General features: G+C 37.4%; 2 protein-coding genes across 24 annotated transcripts in view; one reads left to right on the top strand and one right to left on the bottom strand.

The window, feature by feature from the left end:
- The window catches only part of UNC13C (unc-13 homolog C), an 839460-nt gene that overhangs the window by 92877 nt on the left and 723479 nt on the right, over positions 1 to 23104 (bottom strand). For all 10 annotated transcript variants that reach the window (XM_086321016.1, XM_086321021.1, XM_086321015.1 and 7 more), the window contains 2 exons: positions 22736 to 22813; positions 8015 to 8103 (listed from right to left, as the gene is read on the bottom strand). In XM_086321016.1, coding sequence (XP_086177142.1) covers positions 8015 to 8103; positions 22736 to 22813 — 167 coding nt within the window. The remainder of the gene's footprint in view (positions 1 to 8014; positions 8104 to 22735; positions 22814 to 23104) is intronic.
- LOC147364479 (uncharacterized) overlaps positions 1 to 23104 on the top strand; it is a 537088-nt gene that overhangs the window by 428933 nt on the left and 85051 nt on the right. For 8 of the 14 annotated variants that reach the window (XR_015134541.1, XR_015134537.1, XR_015134533.1 and 5 more), the window contains one exon: positions 19386 to 19893. The exons of 4 other annotated variants lie outside the window; for them this stretch is intronic. Coding sequence is in view for 2 of the 10 variants with exons in the window: in XM_086321026.1 (XP_086177152.1) it covers positions 19386 to 19574 (189 nt within the window). In the remaining 8 variants the exon portion in view is untranslated. Of the gene's footprint in view, positions 1 to 18127; positions 18182 to 19385; positions 19894 to 23104 lie in introns of those variants that run through there. 2 more of the 14 variants (XR_015134529.1, XM_086321025.1) reach the window with 1 other exon arrangement.

Below are 23104 nucleotides of genomic sequence, written 5' to 3'. Positions count from 1 at the left end.
AATATGCCAACAGATTTGGAAACTCAGCAATGGCTACAGGACTGGAAAAGGTCAGTTTTCATTCCAATCCCAAAGAAAGACAATGCCAAAGAGCGTTCAACTACTGTACAATTGCAGTCATTTTACATACTAGCAAGGTTATGCTCAAAATCATTCAACCTAGGCTTCAACAGTACATGAACCAAGAACTTCTAGATGTATAAGCTGGATTTAGAAAAGGCAAAGGAACAAGAGATCAGATTGGCAATATCTGTTGGATCACAGAAAAAGGAAGGGAATTCCAGAAAAACATCTGCTTCATTGACAGTACTAAAACCTTTGACTGTGTGGATCACAACAAACTGGAAAATTCATAAGGAGATGAGAATACCACACTACCTTACCTGCCTCCTGAGAAACGGTATACAAGTCAAGAAGCAACAATTAGAACCAGACATGAACAATGGACTGTTTCAAAACTGGGAAAGGAGTATATTAAGGCTGTATATTGTCACCCTGCTTATTTAAAAAAGATGCAGAGTATATCATGCAAAATGCTGGTCTGGGTGAAGCACATCTGGAATCAAGTTTGCTGGGAGAAATATCAATCACTTCAGATACACAGATGAAACCACTCTAGTGGCAGAAAGCGAAGAGGAACTAAAGAGCCTCTTGATGAAGGTGAAAGAGGAGAGTGAAAAATCTGGCTTAAAACTCAACATTCAACAACTGAAGATCATGGCATCCAGTCCTATCACTTCATGGCAAATAAATGGGTAAAAATGGAAACAGTGACAGGCTATTTTCTTGGGCTCCAAAATATCTGTGGATGGTGACTGAAAAACCTGGACAGTGCATTAAAAAGCAGAGACATCACTTTGCCAACAAAGGTCTGTAGAGTCAAAGCTATGGTTTTTCTAGTAATCATTTACGGATATAAGAGTTAGACCATAAAAAAAGGCTGAGTGCTAAAAAATTGATGCTTTTGAGCTGTGGTTTTGGAGAAGACTCTTGAGAGTCCCTTGGACTGCAAGGAGATCCAACCATATCATCCTAAAGGAAATCAGTCCTGAATATTCACTGGAATGATGCTGAAGCTGAAACTCCAATACTCTGGCCACCTGATGCAAAGAACTGACTCATTGGGAAAGATACTGATGCTGGGAAAGACTGAAAGCAGGAGGAGAAGGGGGTGACAGAGGATGAGATGATTGGTTGGCATCACTGATTCATTGGTAATGAGTTTGAGCAAACTCCCGGAGATAGTGAAAAACAAGCAAGCCTGGGCGCTGCAGTCCACGGGGTGGCAAAGAGTTGGACATGACTGAGTGACTAAACAACAAGAGCAGCAAATAAATGCAATTAAACATTAAGTTACTTATTAAATACACTTTAACCCAACACAGGCAGGCACTCAAGAAAGATTAAAAAAAGATTTAACTAAGTCTGTGAGGTGTAATCTGTAGTATTATTGTTTTCATTCTTTATATCCTCCTACACCAACGTTGGTGGTTTCTAACTAAACAGCAGAAAATAGTAGAGATTTAAATAGTGGAGACTCTGAGCATATTCAGTAGTCCTCTGTGTTGTCTGTTACTCTCAACTACAACAATAAGTGTAATTATAATACACACACTAGCAGGCAAGAAAAAAGCCAGTTAGGATACTGAGGGTAAATTAATCACATCTTGGGAATGGTGAGAAGGAGTTACCAGGTAATAATAATAAGGTAATAACCTGTACTGTATACAGGTCAAGAAGCAACAGTTAGAAGCAGAAATGGAACAATGGACTGGTTCAAAATTGGTAAAGGAGTATGTCAAGACTGTATATTGTCATCCTGTTTATTTAACTTAGATGCAGACTACATCATGCAAAATTCTGGGCTGAAAGAGTCACAAGCTGGAATCAAGATTGTCAAGAGAAATATCAACAATCTCAGATATGTAGATGATACCACTCTAATGGCAGAAAGTAAAGAGGAACTAAAGAGCCTTGCCGGGGTCCAGCCCCGGTGGATCCAGGGAATTCGAAGCGGGGACGGCGTTGGCCAGGATCAGGAAATAACTGCTTAATTAAACTTTAATTAAGGATATAAAGAGTAATAGAATAAGGATAGCTCAGTAGGAAAATCCAGTGAAGAAAGAGGCTGAATAATTCAGCCAGAAGGTAGGAGAAAGAATGACATGGTGAGACCAAGTTTCAGTGAACAAGGCCCGCACTTTATTTTCCAAAGTAGTTTTTATACCTTAAGTTATGCATAGAGGATAATGGGGGAAGGGGTAGAGTCATGCAGCAAGCCAGGCTTTCTTCCTGCAAACTTATCATATGCAAAAGTTTAGGTGATTTGCATCATCTTCTGGCCCGGAGGCCTTTTTCTCTAAAGGTGATTATTCTAAAGTCAGGCGCCAGCCTCCAAAAAGCATTAGATAAAGTTGCATTCCTACAGAGCAAAGGTGTGGTGGGCTATAACAAGAAAAAGAATTAACTCAAGGGTCCCAGGTTACAAACATTAAAGCTACTACTTACACCAATTATATTAATCAATACACTGCCAGGGACACAGCAGGTAAGGGATATGGAAACTTAGCAGCAAACATTGGCCCAACAAGTGAAAATCCCTTCACCAATACAATTTCTAATCAATCTTTTAACTGCTCAAAGGAATCTGTATTTAGACAGTTTAGAACATCTCATGCCTCTCACAGTTGGGAGGCTCTGAACAATCACGTGTGGCCGGAAAAACCTATTCAGGCAGGCTAGAGGATTTCCAAAATAGTTTGTAGGTTGAAACACTGTCACACCCAGGAATTATTAACTGGAGCTGTAAGCTAACTCTTTTTTCAGAGAGAGGTAGTGGGGGACAGCCCCCCGTAAAGTCAGAGGTGTAGGTGAAAGCACAAAGCAGAAAGTAGGCAGACTCTGGTTTTGGGGGTAGATGGGGGACTCCTGAGGCTAGATCCCGCCTTTGCGTATGCCGAGCCTCCTTCCTCATGACCTTTGTCATGGGTGGAGTTCCTTACGCTGGCTCCCGGCAGTGATAGAATTCCAGTTGAGCTATTCCAGATCCTGAAAGATGATGCTGTGGAAAGTGCTGCACTCAATATGCAATATGCAATATGCACTCAATATGCAATATGCCGGCTCCCGGCAGAGCCTCTTGATAAGGGTGAAAGAGAAGAGTGCAAAAGCTGGCTTAAAAACCAATATTCAAGAAATGAATATCACGGCATCTGGTCCCATCACTTCATGGCAAACAGATGGGGAAAAAGTGGAAACAGTGATAGATTTTTTCTTAGCTCCAAAATCACTGTGGACAGTGACTGCAGCCATGAAATTAAAATGCACTTTCTCCTTGGGAGAAAAGCTATGACAGACCTAGATAGCATATAAAAAAGCAGAGACATTTCTTTGCCAACAAAAGTCCACATGGTCAAAGCTATGGTTTTCCAGTAATTGTGCATGATGAAAAAGTAGCCTGAACACCAAAGAATTAATGCTTTCAGATTGTGGTGCTGGAGAAGACTCTTGAGAGTCCCTTGGACTTTAAGGAGATCCAAGCAGTCGATCCTAAAGGAAATCAACCCTGAATATTCATTGGAAGGACTGATGCTGAAGCTTCAATACTTTGGCCACCTGATGCAAAAAGCCGACTCATTGGAAAAGACCCTGATGATGGGAAAGATTGAAGGAAATAGAGAAAGGGGTGGCAGAGGATAAGATGGTTAGATTGCATCACTGATTCAATGGACATGAACCTGGGCAAACTCTGGGAGATAGTGGAGGACAGAGGAGCCTGGTGTGTTGTAGGCCATGAGGTTGCAAAGAGTCAAACATGACTTAGCAACTGAACAGCAACAAGAAGTAGCAGTAGGTACTTGAAGCAATATATAGGAAAGGTAAATCATGCCGGAAAACATTTGACCTGGTTGATTTACCACTAGGTCATCAGTGATTCAGCTGAGTGTATTATTAAGCACCTTTGAAATAGCTACTTTCTTAGAACTGATTCTTAAAACAGTGAATTGAGGTGGAGGCTTGACTGAGCAGAAGGTATGATACTCATGATCCAAAAATGTACAAACAGGCTCCTACAACAGACCCATATGGTAAACACCCACCAGAAGACAGCTCTGTGTGTGGGATCAGACATATGGAGGAAGGATTACCAGAGAATAAGAGAGAATGCTCTTCTGCTGCTGCTAATTCACTTTAGTTGTGTCCAACTCTGTGTGACCCCATAGACGGCAGCCCACCAGGCTCTCCTGTCCCTGGGATTCTCCAGACAAGAACACTGGAGTGGGTTGCCATTTCCTTCTCCAATGCATGAAAGTGAAAAGTGAAAGTGAAGTCGCTCAGTCATGTCTGACCCTCAGGGACCCCATGGACTGCAGCCTACCAGGCTCCTCCGTCCATGGGATTTTCCAGGCAAGAGTACTGTAGTGGGGTGCCATTACCTTCTCCAAATGCTCTTCTACCCTACCATTAATCCAGGCTGAATCAACACTGGCATCTTACTGAAAATCTTCTGTCTCTATCAACTTTTGGTAAAGTCACCTAAAGAGTCTTTTTTTCTATCTATTTTCTGCTTGAAAAGTTTTTATTAATCAGTAGTGCTTCAGGTGGCTCAGCAGTAAAGAATCCACCTGTGATGCAGAAGACACTGGTTCGAACCCTGGGTTGAGAAGGTCTCCTGGAGAAGAGCATGGCAACCCACTCCAATATTCTTGCCTGGAGAATCCCATAGACAGAAGAGCCTGGCATGCTATAGTCCAAAGAGTTGGACACAACTCAAGCAACTGCACGCACACACACACACACACACACACAGTACCAGAAAATAATGACAGACTCTATCGATCCCAGGGTCAGGAAGATCCCCTGGAGAAGGAAATGGCAACCCACTCCAGTATTCTTGCCTGGAGAATCCCATGGACAGAGGAGCCTGGTGGGCTACAGTCCATGGGGTCAAAAAGAGTCGGACATGACTGAGTGATTTCATTCATTCATTCATTCATGAGCACTTGAGAAGCCACAGAAGACACACAGAACTCCTATGAAATGTTCATGATTTTTAAAATTTATTTAATCCAGCTGGCCACTGGTACCAGAGATTAAAAGAAGTGTAATAAACCAAAGAACTAAACTGCAAAATATGTGCATAAGCATAAACCTGAGTGGCAAAGGTTTAGAAAACATTAAGACATCATTAAGATATCACTGAGGTTTTATCTCACTTAGTCTCAGTTCCCAGGTGGGTTTCCTATGCATGTATTATAACCCAGAGACCCAGGCTTCAGATGTTTGGTTTGGCTTTGGCCTGGCTTTCCTGAAAAAATCATCCTGCCAGCTACATAGAGTAGAATAATTTAATTATGGGTTTTAATAACAGCAGATGAAATAGATTTGGGGCAATTAATTATGCACTTAATTTTAAAACTCGCAACCACTAATTTACACTAAAAGAAAGGTGAACTCAGACTGAAATTATCCAGTTTGACTCTACTGCATGATCAAACTGATCCTTATGGACTTCTCACCTACCCTGAGTGTGAGATACAGACTTGGTTGGTAGTGTGGAAAATAAATCCATGGCAACAGAATAAGATAATTATTCTTTTTATAAGGGAGGCCTAAAAGCTCAATACATCAAGACTGCATCTGGCTCAGCATCTAAACTGTGAAGGGGCTTTCCACGAAGATGATGAACACACCTCTGATACTGAAGAGGATTCCAAGCATAGGACTTTCCTTTGCTTCGTTCCTACATTTGAGAAAAAGTATGATACTTTGTGTCTTTTTCTTTTTAGTCTTTCTGATTTAAGAGTGGCAAAACTAATCAGCAGATGTCTGTTAAGTATGTGTTTTTCCAAAATACACAAATAAGTCATGACTAGACTCCAACTGAGCGACTTCACTCTCATGCATTGGAGAAGGAAATGGCAACCCACTCCAGTGTTCTTGCCTGGAGAATCTCAGAGACGGCGGAGCCTGGTGGGCTGCCATCTATGGGATCACACAGAGTTGGACATGACTGAAGTGACTTAGCAGCAGCAGCAGACTCCAAAGAGACAGCTAGCCCTCTTTTTAAGAATAAATTTCAATCTTATTTGAGAACTGAAGTCATAGGTTAAAATAATAAGTCAGTATTTATTGAACTAATACTTAAAGCAAATTCTGTATGAAATTAATGAACTTCTTAAAAGATGTGTTTGATTTACCATTATATCCAAGAAAACAAACAAACCAGCCAAAGAATAAACCTACTTAAGAAGGCAAAAGACCCATACTTCAAAAACTATAAGATACTGATGAAATAAAATTGAAAATCATACAAATAGATGGAAAGATATACTCTATTCTTAGATTGGAAGAATCAGCATTATTCAAATGACTATACTACCTAAGGCAATCTAAAGATTCAATGCAATCCCTATCAAATTAACAATGGCATTTTTCACACTACTGAAATGAAGAAAAATTAAAATTTGTATGGGAACACAAAAGACCTCAAATAGCCAAAGTATCTTGAGAAAGAAGAACAGAGCTGGAGGAACCATGCTCCCTGACTTTTGACTATGCTACAGACTATATTAAAATACTACAGTAATCAAAACAGTATGGTACTGGCATGAAAACAGACACAGAGGTCAGTGGAATAGGACAGAAAGCCCAGTGATAAACTCATGCACTTATGGTCAATTAATCTCTGACAAATGAGGCAAGAATATACAATTGAAAAAAGATAGTCTCTTCAATAGATCATGCTGGGAAAACTGGACAGCTACATGCAAAAGAATGAAATTAGAACATTCTCTAACACCATATACAAAAATAAACTCAAAATGGATTAAAGACCCCAAAACAGGGTACTATACATAAATCTCCTAGAGGAAAGGAAGGGAAGAACACTATCACAGTGGTATTTTTTGGATCTGTCTCCTGAAGTAAAGGAAATAAAAGCAAAAATAAACAAATGAGACCTAATTAAACTTAAAAGCTTCTGCCCAGCAAAAGAAACCATGAACAAAATGAAAACACAACTTACTGATTTGGAGAAAATATTGCAAATGATATTATTGGTAAGTGATTAATTTCCTATTTTAACATTTGCTGATGAGATGATGGCTTTTTCCTATAAGACCAAAATGAAGTTTATCTAGAATGAACTTCTCATTCTTTAGAACCACACTATTAATAAGCAAAGTTAATTAATGGGAAGAAAAATACATAACATAGATGTGTTAGTAGTTTCCCATGAGCTAATTGCATTAACATTTCTAAAGCCTAAAACATAGCAGGCTGTCTTAATTCAGTTATGGGGTTAAGAGTTCAGTTCTTTGGAACCACACTGATATGTATGGCATGAATACAACTCATCCCTGTCATGCATGTAAAGATTTTCTCCCTGCCTTTCTTCCTTCCTCTATTCCTTCAACAGCCAATTGCTAAGGTCTACAAACCAGAATTTCAAAGAGGAATGAAATGTCATTTCTGCCCTTAAGAAACATACAGTAATGAGAGGAAAACAGGCAAGTGAACCAGAATTTAGAGTGTAGTGTTGTCAGTGCTCCTCAACTGCAGGATACTCAGAGTTCTGGGGAGCAAACAGCAAGACATCACTATAAAATTGCAGGGTCATGGAAGATTTTCCAGAGGTTTGGTTCAGTTCAGTTCAGTCGCTCAGTCGTTTCCGACTCTTTGCGACCCCATGAATTGCAGGGGTTCCAGGGGTGCCAGGCCTCCCTGTCCATCACCAAGTCCCGGAGTTCACTCAAACTCACGTGCATCGAGTTGGTGATGCCATCCAGGCATCTCATCCTCTGTTGTCCCTTTCTCCTCCTGCCCCCAATCCCTCCCAGCATCATAGTCTTTTCCAATGAGTCAACTCTTTGCATGAGGAGGCCAAAGTACCAGAGGTGGTGATGCTTAAATTGAGTCTTCAAGTTAAATAGATTTAGACAGTCAGAGGAGAGAGACAGCACTAAAGACATGATTATAATACATTTGCATAGTAATTACTTAGTCCACTTACCTTTCACCATAAGTGACACTGAGCTCATCCAGAACCCCACTGAGTTTAACCTGAAGTTCTTTTAGAACAGTACTAGCTTCAGGGTCTAACTGCAAAGAGATCATAAACAATATTACTTTGGAGTTCTGAGAAAGCATAGCTTTTATTTCTTAGAAGCATGAAGCATTTTGCTTATTATAAGGTAAATTTCAAACAAATATGGCACACATATCCTTTTTTCTTTCTTTAATCTTTGAAATAAAATGCAAAATTTAGAAAATTCTAATAAAATTAAAAGTTTTTACTATGAAAAAAATTGATTAAAATGCATAGCATGCATACAAAAAAGAGCTATAGAGCAAAGCCTTTGTTGGTTATAGCAGTGGGATGCAAGGCATGACAAAATATATTACAGAACATGGTAATTTCATGACTTAGAAAATTGGTCATATGTTAGTTGAACATGTGTGTTGCTTGAAAACATTTTCATCTGTAATATCCCTGTAAATAAATAGAACCATTGAAAATTTTTTAAATTGCTAAAAATTAATTTTTGCACATTATGTTGTACCTTAGTGAAGGAGTTTTCATATTTTTTTCAAGTATAGAATTAAAAGTAATAGATGAACAATTATCCTCTTGCTCCAGTGTGTTTCTCTATAGGTGATAGGCCTAACTTTTCTTCCTAGATGCCAATTTTTAACTCAGAGTTCAAGATTTAAGTTTCTCATTTTATTTTATATATATTTTTTAAGTTTTTATTTTGTGTGGGGGGAGGGTAAAATTATTAAATCAAGATGACATATTATGTTTATTCTTACAATGTAAAAGCCAAATTCTTTTTATCTGATTTCAGTTCTAAAATAATATTAATCAATATTAGAAAATAACTTACACTATAAGTAAACACAAACAAATAAAACACCAAACTGTTAATGTGGCAGAATTTTTTATAATTACAGTGATGGATGAACACAAACTTTACCAGCATTTTAGAAAATTTTATCCTTTGTTAATTATATTTTTGCAAGCTAGTTGTCAAAATAGGATGACATATATCAGATGTATTGTATCTAGCAGATAGAAATTCATATAAAGGGAAACCTAGAATATTCTCTGAAATTTAAACCAATCTTCATTTGAGTCTTCAGAAATTCAGTTTCCTATCATTAGTACCTATAGTTCTTGCTCAAGTTGGTCTATTATTGAAGAGAGGGGCTTAGGATAAAGACAACCTTGGGGAGTAGAGCAAATGAAAGAAAGAAGGACTTACTACAAATAAGAGAACCTAAGAACACCAAATACATGTATGACACAAATCAATTTAAACTCCTGGAAGCTAACCCAGCATCAAAAATTGTCCCTAATAGAATACACGATCATAAATCCTACAATCCTCCAAGAAACTTTTCTAAAACTAAGAAACTATTAGGAAAAAGTACTATCTATACAGCTCACCAGCTGCATTGCTCTATGATATACTGACATGACTAAAAACAGAACAGAAACCAAAAATCCCCCATTTAACATCTGACACTTTACTGGTTATATCAAACCAATTCTTAATGTCAATTTTCACTCAAATCTAGGTGATTTTAGCATTAGTTAGTTTCTGCCCCTTTATCAGAGTCAGTGCTGTTCTTCTGGTCTATATCATTTTCTGCTGCTGTCATTAGAGATTATCCGCACGTGCATGAGCAAGCTTAACACATATAGATTTCTCTAGAAGTTGGAAACTTACAATAACCCTAAGCCTCATACTTTGAGAGTTACATTGAGCTATAACCAGTAGCAAGGCAGTAATTCATAAAAAAATAGATATTGCCTATTTTTATCTCTGATATTGATATGCATTTAAACACAATTAGTGTAATAAACTGTATCTCCCAACCCTTAACCAAGAAAACATATGTGGATTGTTCACCTCAATCCTAGGAACCAGGAAAGCTGATTATTTTTTTGAATCACATGTTTTTGCTATTATCCTAATATCAGTTTTAACCCAACTTCACTTGGATAAAAATGTTCACGAACAGAAAATGAGAGAAGACCTCCCAAAGAATTTTCTCCAGGTCCCCCACTCCTTGGTAAATCTTGCTGAGGGGATAGGTGGTTGTTCTGCCCTTCCCCACAAAACTGCCACCTCCAACAGCATGGTTTTCTTCAGGAAATTGGGCTGCTTCTTATTTAAAGTGTATATTTTGTTCCCATATTAGTTTGATATACACATTGAGTTACCTTATTCACCTGTTAATATAATGACTTTAAAGTCATACAAAAATGGTTAAATAGCTCCGTTGGGTGAAATTATCCTATTTTCCTATGAATCATTTTAGTCTATTTTAGGTATTTTGGGAATGGAAATTTCCTATCAAATAATTGGTTATTACTTGAAAATCTGAAACTGTCAAACTATAGCAATTTAAACACTGGCTGACAGTTTTCATTTCCTGAGAGAAGCATGAGTTTTTAAGTGGGTGAAGTCAGAATGCCTCTGTCATATAAACAGGAAAAAAAATAAAAGGTTTGGTTTTAGTTAAGTATTTTGATGTTTATTTAAAGCACACCAATAAACCTCTAACTACAAACAGTAATTATGAGGCCAATATGTAAATTGAAGATCTCTTGTAATAATAATGGGCATAAATATCATACTCATCCTAATTATAAAACAATCTTTTTGGCCAGCAAATTTACCGGTTCTTGAGTTTTTCTGCATTTGTTTGAGTCCAAATTGAGAAAATTTTCCTTACTCCTGCAAACTCTCTAAATTTTATAAGAAATAATTTCTTATATTTATTAATTGATTATATATTGATTATTTATTGCCTAAATTCCCAATAGCACATTTTACAAATTACTGGCCACTTTGGAAAGATAAAAAGCAACCTAATTTTTTTTTTAATAAATGTTTAAAACTTAACCTAGTTCCTTAAGGAATGTGAAATCAAAAATAATTTGCACATTCCTATATTGTTATTTATAATTATTAAAATAAAAAAGAGAAACAAAAAATTTCAAGCATTCAAAAGCCACAATTAAAAAATTTTTAAATAAGAAACTGTATTAGCAGGTGTACATGAACACCTTGGCTGGCAACAAAATAAAGTAAAATATTAAGTGACTCCATGTAAAGAGGAACATACTCCATGAAAATTTAAGAATACTGGGTCAAAATCTGAATTTATAGTACAGCTTTCACAACAGATTTTATCCATACTTTGAAAAGTTGGGGAATTCAAAAATTTAGGCCAGATAAAGGGTGGTTTTAAAGGTCTGATTATAAAATATTAAAAAAAAAATAAAGGTCTGATTGAACCATGGTCATGCTTATATTGTATTTGAGTTTTCATACCACTGAGATAATTTATAGCATTGAGCTGTGGTGATATTAATGAATTCTCTGGAAGAGATAGCTAGTAGGCAAGGTATCTTTGAAGTTCTTTGTCCTCAAGGCTCACTTCCACTTTTCTTTAAAAGACAATTTACTTATCACCTTCTTTTGCAAATCTGACCCCATGTGTCACTAACACCGGGCAGTTAGTGACCTTCATTTGTGCACTAATTGTGTTCTGCATTATCACTGTCTACAGGACAGTCTCCTTAACTGTTCTATAAATCTCTGTCTTCCACTAAACTCTACCTGACTTAACTTTCTCTCCTGGGTATCTGTCCCTGGAAGCCTAAGAATACACTGGCCTTTATTTTTACAGTATCAAAGAGTCTGGTCATTAGTCTTGTGGGTGTCACATCCTCTTCAAGATTTTTTTTGCAGAAAAATCCTTCAGTAAATGCAAACTTCACTACTACTTGGGCAGCAAGTAGCATGAAAAAATGCTTTCAAAGGTAATTGTGATATGCAGAGTGCTCCTTCTTCTTACATTGATGCTTTGCACTGACTTATTAACAGAATAGTTTTGCATTTGAAATCTTTCATTCCTTAGCAACCACATGTTCTAGAGCTACCAAGTTAGTCCTAAATTTACGTGTTTGAGTCATTGCCAGACCATGCCAGATTATATCCTGATATTTTCTTGGTTCCAAAAATATGATTACCATATCCCCACTAGAGTTTCTTTCCCCAGCATAAATTCTTTCCCTAAGGGACCTAACAGTATGTTAGGTATGTTATTTCAGCCTCTTGTAACAGTGATTGCTAAACCAACCATTAACTTCTTACTAATATCAATAACCTCAGAGATTCAGATGACACCACCCTTATGGCAGAAAGTGAAGAGGAACTAAAAGGCCTGTTGATGAAAGTGAAAGTGGAGAGTGAAAAAGTTGGCTTAAAACTCAACATTCAGAAAACTAAAATCATGGTATCTGGTCCCATTACTTCATGGGAAATAGATGGGGAAACAGTAGAAACAGTGTCAGACTTTATTTTTTTGGGCCCCAAAATCACTGAAGATGGTGATTGCAGCCATGAAATTAAAAGATGCTTACTCCTTGGAAGGAAAGTTATGACCAACCTAGATAGCAAATTCAAAAGCAGAGACATTACTTTGCCAACAAAGGTCTGTCTAGTCAAGGCTATGGTTTTTCCTGTGGTCATGTATGGATGTGAGAGTTGGACTGTGAAGAAGGCTGAGTGCCGAAGAATTGATGCTTTTGAACTGTGGTGTTGGAGAAGACTCTTGAGAGTCCCTTGGACTGCAAGGAGATCCAACCAGTCCATTCTGAAGGAGATCAGTCCTGGGTGTTCATTGGAAGGACTGATGCTAAAGCTGAAACTCCAATACTTTGGCCACCTCATGCGAAGAGTTGACTCATTGGAAAAGACTCTGATGCTGGGAGGGATTGGGGGCAGGAGGAGAAGGGGACGACAGAGGACGAGATGGCTGGATAGCATCACCGACTCGATGGACATGAGTTTGAGTGAACTCTGGGAGTTGGTGATGGACAGGGAGGCCTGGCGTGCTGTGATTCATGGGGTCGCAAAGAGTCGGACATGACTGAGCGACTGAACTGATACTGAAAGATACAACTAGTGTGTTGGAAAGGGTCTTTAGTGGAAATTTTATTCCTTTCCCACAGTGTTTATTACTATGTCATTTCCTTTCTCTTTTCTATAAGCTGCTAAACTGCCCTTTCTCATGTTCAGCTCGTCAGCATTAGGGTTCTATTATTTGCTCACTGAAAGAAATGTAGATTAGGAAGGTCCCCTGGCCCTTATCTTTACAGTGTTCAAAATCTGGTCATTAGTCTTGTGGGTGTCACACCCTTGTCAATATTTTTTTGCAGAAAATCCTTCAGTAAATGCGAACTTCACCACTATTTCTATAAAAAAAGGAAACGTAGAATGTTATTCAACTTGAGTTTCTTTTTTTTTTTCGCATTTTGTTTCCATCAAATACCCTGGTCTACCTTCAGTTCTTCCATTATTATTTTGATTACTCCAATGTATAAATCATACTTAAATAACATTTCTATTAACATAAAATGTAAACAAATTATAGAAGAAAAGCCCAACTTATTTATAAGTACTTTTTCATTGACATCTAGCTAGTATCTTCTTCTTTTCTTGACCTTCAAACTGCACAACATAAGTGTAAAATTAATTCTCTTTTTATCTCTTAAATATTTATTAATCCTTTATAGTGTGGTTTTGGCTCTGGATACTCCACTGAAATATTCACAAATCACCAATGATCTCTTAATTGCTAAGACCAGTGACTTTATTTATCCTACTCAGACTACATTCACACTGCTGTTTACTCTCTCTTTCAACCTCTTTATTCCCTTGCTTCTCCAGAGACTACCTTCTAGATTTCCTATTTTTCTGTCTATTTGTCTATCTCTTTGGTTGACTTCTCTTCTTCTATATATTCATTATATATTAATGTCTTCAATTTTTCCTTCCTAGTCCTCTTTTTTCCACTCTATAGTCCCTTCTTGAGCCATCACATTTATGCCTATGGTTTCAACTCCCATCTCTATGCTAATGATCTCCAAACCATCACCAACATCTGTAACAGGATGCCTGAGCATATTCTCTCCTATTAACCTTTTCCACTTTGATGACTTCAAGCTCAACCTATCAAAAAGAGAACTTGTTACCTGCCCAACCTTAGTTTCTCTCTCTTCTTATTGCCTCTGATTTGATTGATAGCATGCAATCGTTTAAGGCAGAATTTTGAGAGCCATCTTTGACTCTTCTCTCCTTTTTTCCTTCCATATTTACTTGAATATCAAATATGACTGATAACATTTATGAAATATTTTCTCCACCTGTCCTATTCTCTTCATTTTCTGATGCAGAATTTTTCTCATCTGAGCTATGTTACAATCATCTCCAGGTTGTGTTTGCTGTTTTCTCACTTCTATTCGATCCTCCTAACTATTCCTAGAGTTGTTTCAATAAAGCCAAAATCTGATCATGGCACCTGCTGACCCCTCTACTGACCTTCAACCAGGCAAGTGCTTCAAGGATTTCTTATAGCCTTATCTGCACTCTTACTATTTCTTTTATTTTGAAAATATCACTTTTCTCCAGTCCTTCTACTTGACCAGAATTTATCCATTCTAAAGTACCTAAGTCAACTGAAAATAGCTGGTTGAGAAAGCAGTGAAAATTCCCTAGTGAATTCGGCAGGAAATTACTCTCCTTGAAATGCTCTAAATCACTTTCTAGACCTATAGCATTCGGCATGGATACTATGGTATGTTGTAAGAAATAAGGAACACATGGTTCTCTCCATTACAAAAAAAAATGCCCTAGATCTACCAATGCAACTCTGTGTTTACTTTCTTTTTTTATTCCTCATATGAGAGAACCTCCCCAAGAACTTATAAGATTGTTTTCAGAAATAGACTATGACATTTTTGTGCCATTCAGATGTGAATGAAGTGTTATGCTAGAGGTACCAATTATATAAATTCATGCTCCTAACCTCTTGCTTTCAAAAAGTGGCAGAACATCAGTAGCTGTCTCACATCCTAATTAAGGAGAATATGCAGTAAAACCAACTGTCATTTTGTTTCAAACCAACTAAATATCTTTGAGATATGTTAAGTTAGGTTCTTCAGACTAGACAACTGAAGGGAAAAAATGCCTCATCTTGTATAGTTCATTCAATATAGTTTTGAGTTAGTGAATGTATGGCAAATTGTTATTTTTTTCTATTTCTATTTCTCTGAACTTTTAAAAATACCTTCAAGCCTTATATGAGAGACATGACATTCTTTTCTTTAAAACTTTTTTTTTCCTTTTCACCTACGATACATACATTAACCTTATACTCTATGGATTGCTAACAAGGTTCTTTTCCTTATAATTACAGATTGTTAGACTAGAATGAACCTCAGAAATCCTATAGTCCAGTTATTTCCTTCTTATGGATGGGAATAATCAAGGTCTAGATAATGTGTCATTCACTTGACACATTTGGAGGCCACAGGAGGATGAAAAAGCGATCTAAGAAACTATATTCTTTTAAGAAATTCTCTGACTGTGGTCATTAAAAAGACAAAGAAGCACAATAACTTGACTGGGAAGGAATATGGGGCTTATTAGCTCTACCTATTGGCTGACTATGAATTAGGACAGAGTAGGGATGTCAGGAATAGAAGAAATGAGACACAAACTTTATGTTCAGATTTTTTTCTGTAAAAATTGTTTGCCCTGTCTCACTCCGTCTTTGCCTTTCAGTTGTTCACATTATTGAATCTCGCCACGGTTCAGCAGTGTGAATAGAGTCTGTTCAATCAACTGAACTGACGACCTGTCAGAGTCAGCAGAATGCCTTCAGTGAGCCATCTGCATGAGGTGCCTAACGGCCACTCTGCCAAGTAGAAGAGGGACAATTGGCTGGACTAGAGAAGTAAAGTTTTACTAAGTTTCTGCATTGATTTATGGCTCATTAATGCAGTCGTAAGCAATTGCAAGGGACCCACAATAAGACAATACAATAGGTCTATTATAGAAAATGGCAGTTAAAGTAAAACTCTGTTTCTCTCCCTTCTGGCTATGGCTTGCATTCTCTCCCCTGAAGTTTTCTTAAAGTGCAGAGGAAGTTTAGTTAAGATGCTCAGTAGCATGGGGGTGACCCCGTGCTGTCTGGAGAATGAGCTGGGAAATGAGGTCAACAAGAAGAAACTGCTTGGGTCTGAATTTTATTTTGACATGGATCTGCCACCCAGAAGCCTCTCAGCCTCCAAGAGAGCACCTTTCCTTAATATTGCCAGCTTAGCAGTTAGTTGAACTTTATGTAGTAGCAGTGCTAGAATCAATCATATTTATCAAATCGCCTCGATGTGATTTGCCCTTTTGGCCCTCATTATTCTCTTAGTTTTCTATTAATTCCAATTTATTAACTCTAATTGCAGAGTGGTTAGGAGGAGAAAGAAACCAGGTAGTATCTTCAGGCTGCCAAAATAAAGGGCCAGCGCTTAAAATTCAAGTTTTCCATTCTTGAAGCTAGAAATACCTGCTTACTTTTACGGAATTCAGCCAAATACATCTCACCTTTGAGTTTTATTTACACAATAATAAGCCACTTTGAGTTGATTCTTTGAATTATTGTGGGATAAGATGTAACAATTACAACTCTCCTTTGAAACACGTATTTGCAAGTTTAGAAATGGGGGTTCCCCTAATAAACCTTATTTTTTTAATTGTGCTGACTTCCCTAATAAATTCAAAGTTTTCTGAGGGTGGGGGTCTACATTTTATTAATTATTGTACCTCTGTAGTCTAGTAAAAATATACAGCTCATAATAGGTGTTCAGCAAATCAATAATTTGATGAATGAATTAATGAAGGAGTACATTCTTCTTCATGTTTAGCACGCTCTTATCTCTCTTTTTCTTGAGGCAGCCCAAGGGTAAGAGGTACTTAAAGTGGTTCAGGCAGAAGAGGAGGCATTTGTCTTCTAAGAATCCCTTTGCCTGAGCCCAACAGGGAGCTCTGCTCTGACTGTTGTTTTACAAGGACTCACTCCTCCTTAAGATCCTTGACAGCAAGAGCAGTTATTTAAATATCTTTATTTCCTCTCTCAACTCTTGTCATCCTACAGAAAATAGACACCAGTAGACACTTCAATTACATGGGAAGAACTTGGCAAATTTGCTTTAGGAAATAGTTTGGAACTAACAGGAAGACATAATATGACCAGTTAAAATTGACTACTTTATTATCTAATGACATCTAGTACCTACTTTGATAATTTTATTTTCTAATTTATTTTGTACTTCTGGAAAAGAGAAATCATGGATGGCTTCTCATTTAACATATTAACTAGAGAGTTATATCTGTTTACATTAAGAAAAGGTGAGACAAGATCAGAAACCTGAACATAAAGTTTTTAGGCTTTTTACAACTATAACACCTCCTTTAATAAAATTATATATAAAATGTAAGCATAGAAGTCCAGAGTTTTAAAAATGCTGGATATTTGTATAAGACTGCAAGTTAGTCACCTGTATTTTGAGATTATTATATTATTTAATCCAAATACTTCCCTGTCTATTGCATGCTGTCTCAAGATCTGTTCAAATACACTGAGTCCAGTGTGTTCTCAAAATTCAAAATATTTTAAGTAGGTGGGTTAGGAGACAGGCACAGATAAGGCATAAGGGTATTCTGAGCCATTACCTAAGTATCTGGTAGCTATCCTAAAAGCAAACAGTATTAATTCTTACAATGTGGTCTCCTAACCAGTACCATCAGCATCACATGGGAATCTGTTAGAAATACAAGTCATGTGGCCCAACTCCAGATCTACTGAGTTGAATAGTCTAGGATGGAATTCAGCAATGTGTGTTATAATTAGCTCTCTGGGCATTTCTCATACCTGTTAGTTCAAAGACTACTGGCACGAAGTATTATTTCCCTTAAAGAAGTGGTCTTCAATCCCTGTAGCCCAGAAAGTATGAAATAACTTTGCTAATTGAAATAGAACAGAAGTCAGTTTCTATCCTCTCTGATCAGAGGTTGCTTAGCTGAAGGCTGCCTCTGTATGGCTAGTAAGTTTTACAATGAATTTCAATCAGCTACATGTGTTCACTTTTAGACAGATTCAGTTTCTAATTGACACATCAAATTCATCATTAAAAAATGAAGAGAAGTATAGTTTGCATCTCTGCCACGAAAGATAATTAAGTTGCTCATTATAATATGTACATTTTTAGGATAGGTGGATTATGTCTCTGATTCCCAGCCCTGTTCAGGAAAGTTTAAACAAGGTAAGATGAGTCAAGAGATTTAATCCTTCTGAGACATATCAATAACAATAATGTTGCTGTAACACCTACTTGGTCTGCTCTGTGGTCAGCAGAATGAGAGAATTTAGCTAAGTAAATATCTGCCCTCCATTTCTCCTAAATGTATTAATAATTGGCTAACTTCTAGAATTTGAAGTATGGTTAATAGGATAGCAGGCCTATGAATAATTATAGATTCTACTATTCAAGATTATTTTATCATCACAATATTGTGAAGGAGTAATGAACCCTCTGCTTACACAGCATGGTCATAATTCTTCTAAACCAATTACCAAAATGCAAGTTAATAACCAATATCTCATAACTTTCTGGAAGGAAATTAAATTTGGGATTATCTGATTTTCTTTTTCATGTACTTGTGCAAATTAGATTGCAGATCAAGCAACTACAACTAAGTCCCTTCTGTAGACTGTAGCAATGTTTTTATGAAAAATTGAATATAGGACTAAGTATTTATTTGCAGTTGATATATACTCATGACAAAATTAAGCTATTAAAATGAATATACAAAAATATATCTCTTTTATTTTTGAGCTATTTGAACTATTATAGAAAGAAAGCCCCAGAAAGATAAAACCACTGTTAATGACTACATGAAAATTATTACCTGGCATTCTGATGATTGTTTTGCTGTTAGTGTTACACAGGGACAAGTAATACCATACGGGAATTGTGGTGTAAATGATTTAACTTCTAGCTCAAATCAGTCCCTACCACAGTTTGGTTATTTATCTGTTTTACTATAGTGATTCATAAAAGTGTATAAACTTAAGTGTATGCACTTAAAAAAAAGACTCTGGGCCTCATTCCTAAAGGATATGTTTGCTTCATAGTTTATGTGAATTTTAAAATTCCTGTTTTCTAGAGTAATCAGAGAGTCATCAAGCCAAAACACGCTCTCTTAATTTGTAAGCAGACTATAAGAGAAGAAATTTAGTATTTGTTCTTCTCTTTTGATTCTTTTTTCTAAATAGGGCATTGAAAAAGAATGTGCCTACAGGACCCACAGGCTACTGTAGGACTGCTCAAGTGGCTGTATTTGGAGTTAGTGTCAACAGCATGACCCCCAAGCCTGTCACAGCATTAGGCAATGTTTCCATCTTGGATTCCACACATAGAGTGAATTAAAAAAAAAAAAAGTTTTAAACACTCTTTCTTTTTCCAGGGGGAAAAGAGATTGACCCTGCAAAGAAAGAGCAACTGCCCCAACAGTGGTTGGGTCAAAGCAACGGAGAGCTACAGCATCATGCAACCAGGCCTGCTAGTGGCTGGCACTTTACAGACGGTCCGAGAGGCCAGCCACGCTATTGTCAGAAGCCAACTAATGGACACAGGGCATCAAAAACTATTTTGAGCAAAATGCACAAGCGATCATTTGCTAATTAGTTTTCTGTAGCAAGAAGTGCACATCCTAGTACAGATGATGGGGCACAGAGCAAGAAGAAACTCTTAGAAGAAGGATAAAATCTAGTTTAGAAAGTTTTCCTTAGCAAATAGTCGAGGTTTTATAACCAGTCCCCTGTGAGGAAACAACTGGGGATTGGCAATAGTACAAACACACTGTCTTATCATTAAAGGCCACAAAACATGCCTATATTAAGTGCTGTATATACTTTGCGTATCAAAAGGCAAATTTGTTTTTCTCAATAAAATCCTTTTTCATCTTTATGAAAGACTCAAGTTAAGGAACCATTTAAATATTGCCATATAGATAACTAGAATGAAAGGATTCTATTATATTGAGGTTCTGGAGGCTCACTGTAGCAATCAGCAACTCTAACATCATTCTGTATTAAGATAGATACTTTCTGGGAGGCTGCCTGTTACACTCAGACCTGGGTTCAAGTCAAGCTTCTTCCTCACATTTCCTCAACCCCTACACAAAACTAACATGGCCTGCCTACAGATTCTTCTTGGTAGCACAAGATGAAAATAGAAAAGAAAAACAGAAAAGAACTTCATAGAAAGGGAGACAGAAGAAACACAGAAAGAGGGTAAAGAGAGGGAGGGAAGGGAGAAAAAATATTTAAATTAGGAAAAGAAAGGAGCTAGGGTCACTGCTGTCCCTCTAACAGATTCCATTTTTAGGAGCTAGACATTCATTTAATTTGTTTAATTGATTTTCACTTGAAATTTTGCATGAGGAGTTTAACATTTGGCATTGCAAGAGTTATAAAGGGAGAAGGCACCCAGCTCAGCTCATCTTCCATCAGTTTATCCAATACAGTTCTGTGATATAGTCACAGATCTGCAACTCAATTTATCACACGAAAACCTGTACCTTTCAAATGGGCAATTTTATCTGAAACAAGCAGTCAATTTTGGTTGGTGAACAAACCACCCCGCAGCTTTTTGGTTAGCAGGTGGCTTGGCCCACACAGCTTCCTTTAAATACAGGCATAATTTGTCTGGTTAACATTCAGCTCAGCAGTATCTCTCTCACAGAGTTCAACCACAAAATAGTAATGACATAGTAGCAGCATTAGGAGAAATTTCTGGAAATGTGGCATTTCAAATATAACTCTATCCTCAAATGATTTGTGGTCTTTAAAATTCACTAAAGCGAGAGAGAATTTCCCACAAAAAAATTAGTATTTTCTTCACTACTTTTCAAAACAGTAAGTGGACTTAAAGTCTGAATACAAAACATCACTAAATTAAAAAGGGAATCTCCAGCTATGAGCCCCAAGTGCTCACCTGATTCAGCAAAAGAATTTTTAAAATGAGATTGATGCCCTCAAACCAGGCAAAAACCATTACCACACTTTGGGGAATGAAGCCTTATTTTATATAAACTAGACTGAGAAGGCAATGGCACCCCACTCCAGTACTCTTGCCCGGAAAATCCCATGGATGGAGGAGCCTGGTAGGCTGCAGTCTATGGGGTCGCTGAAAGTCGGACACGACTGAGCAACTTCCCTTTCACTTTTCACTTGCCTGCATTGGAGAAGGCAATGGCAACCCACTCCAGTGTTCTTGCCTAGAGTATCCCAGGGACAGGGGAGCCTGGTGGGCTGCCGTCTATGGGGTCGCACAGAGTCGGACACGACTGAAGTGACTTAGCTTAGCTTAGCTTAGACTGAGAGAGCGGTGGCAGCATAGCTCAGAAAAGTTCATTTTTGAAGTTTTGTACCTTCATCCATGTATCCTGGTGCTTCTTATTTGTAGAATGCTAAATAATAGTTCATTTCTCTAAAGACTGAGCCTCGGGAATAATGAAAAAGACTTTGGGGGTGAAAATGTATACATGTCTTTATGGGATTAAAACAAACATCATGTGTGAAGTCGGGGCAGTTGGATAAATTGGGAGATTGGGATGGACATATACACACTATTGATACTCTGTATAAAATAGATAACTAATGAGAGCCTACAATATAAAAACAGAGAACTTCAGTCAGTGCTCTGTGGTGACCTAAATGGGAAGGAATTCCAGAAAAGATGGTGTATATGTATAGGTGTAGCTGATCACTTTGCTGTATAGCACAAGCTAACACAACATCATAAAGCAACTCGACTCCAATTAAAAAAAAAAAAAGGCATCTTCAGCCTTATCAATTTAGAAATGAATGAGACCTTGGCTTTGAAATCAAACCTAGCTTTCCATACATCTCACGCACTTATCACAATAATTAGGAACCGTGTAAATAAAACTGTAAACAAAAATATCCCCTCATCCTAGCCACCCTCGGGATTGATTTTCAGAGTAGGTGGTGGGAGAGTGACAGCTGCATGGCCTTCCCTTGCGGCACCGTCTCCAGTTCTCAAGCCCCCAGATGTTCATGTTGGTTTGTGAAATACAAGACTGTGGCAGCTCAAGGAGGCAGGTGCCCAGCTAATATTTCACGGTCTGCCTGATCCAAACAAGCAAGTGAGAACAAGTAGGAAGTGCAATGGTCTTTGGGTTTGGAGGGGAAACAGCCAGGTAAAGGGTAAGATGCTTACTATCACAAACCTCATAAAAGAATCTTTCTCCTTCCTTCTTCTGCTCATGGAATTGCAAGTCAGAGATGTTAGACAAAGACACAACACATTACAGACACAGTACACAGCACAGTTTTGGCAGAGATTTTTGAGATGCAAAAAATAAACCAGCGGTACATCAAAAACCACTAGTGCCACAAAGCACACCGCAGAAGAAAATCATATCAAGTTGACACTGCACAGAACAGTAAAAGGCATCTGCGATGGTGGGGCTTCACAGAGCATTAGCATATACATAAATATATTTAATTGTGCACATATGACTAAGTATATACATACACACACATACTACAAGAAGTTATTGACCCATCTTCCTTCTCCTACTCACACTTCTGATGTATTTACTGAATTATTGTATTGTGGATAATGATCACTTTAGCTGTTAATAGCCTTTTAGATTGTTAGCATGTCCTGTTCTGTAGTGAACCCATGTAAAAACTTGATTCTGTCACTTTTCGTAGCAAAGAAATATATGCTGCCAATGATCTCTAAGGAGATATTTAGCAACTGTAGGCATACAAAGGTACTCACCTCTTTTCCTCCCATGGATTCAAACACTTTTTCCAGCTGAACCCGCAATTGTTGAATGTTGTTCATCAATATACAGGGCTTTAAATAAAACAAACAAAACAAAAAATTCATTAAATTACTGAATGCATTGGCCTTCAATGTAATAATATACAGCTATCACCAAAATCCTATTCTATTTGGCAAATAGAACAATTATGCCACTTTAAGATTACACTTTTTAAACAGTTAATCATAGAAGAGGGAATATATAGCCACTTTGGGCAATGGAATTTAATACTGTACTTAGTAAACCATTGGAGACTTACTACTAGAATTGATTTACTCTTAGCAATGTGGCATTTTATACTTCAAAATTAACCAAATTCCAAT

Source organism: Bos grunniens, chromosome 10 (genome assembly GCF_055505025.1).
Source record: "Bos grunniens cultivar Pamir isolate PY7600 chromosome 10, Bosgru_T2T1.0, whole genome shotgun sequence".
Lineage (NCBI taxonomy): Eukaryota > Metazoa > Chordata > Mammalia > Artiodactyla > Bovidae > Bos > Bos grunniens.
Note: the sequence above shows the minus strand (reverse complement) of the source record. Positions and strands in the feature narration are given on the sequence as shown.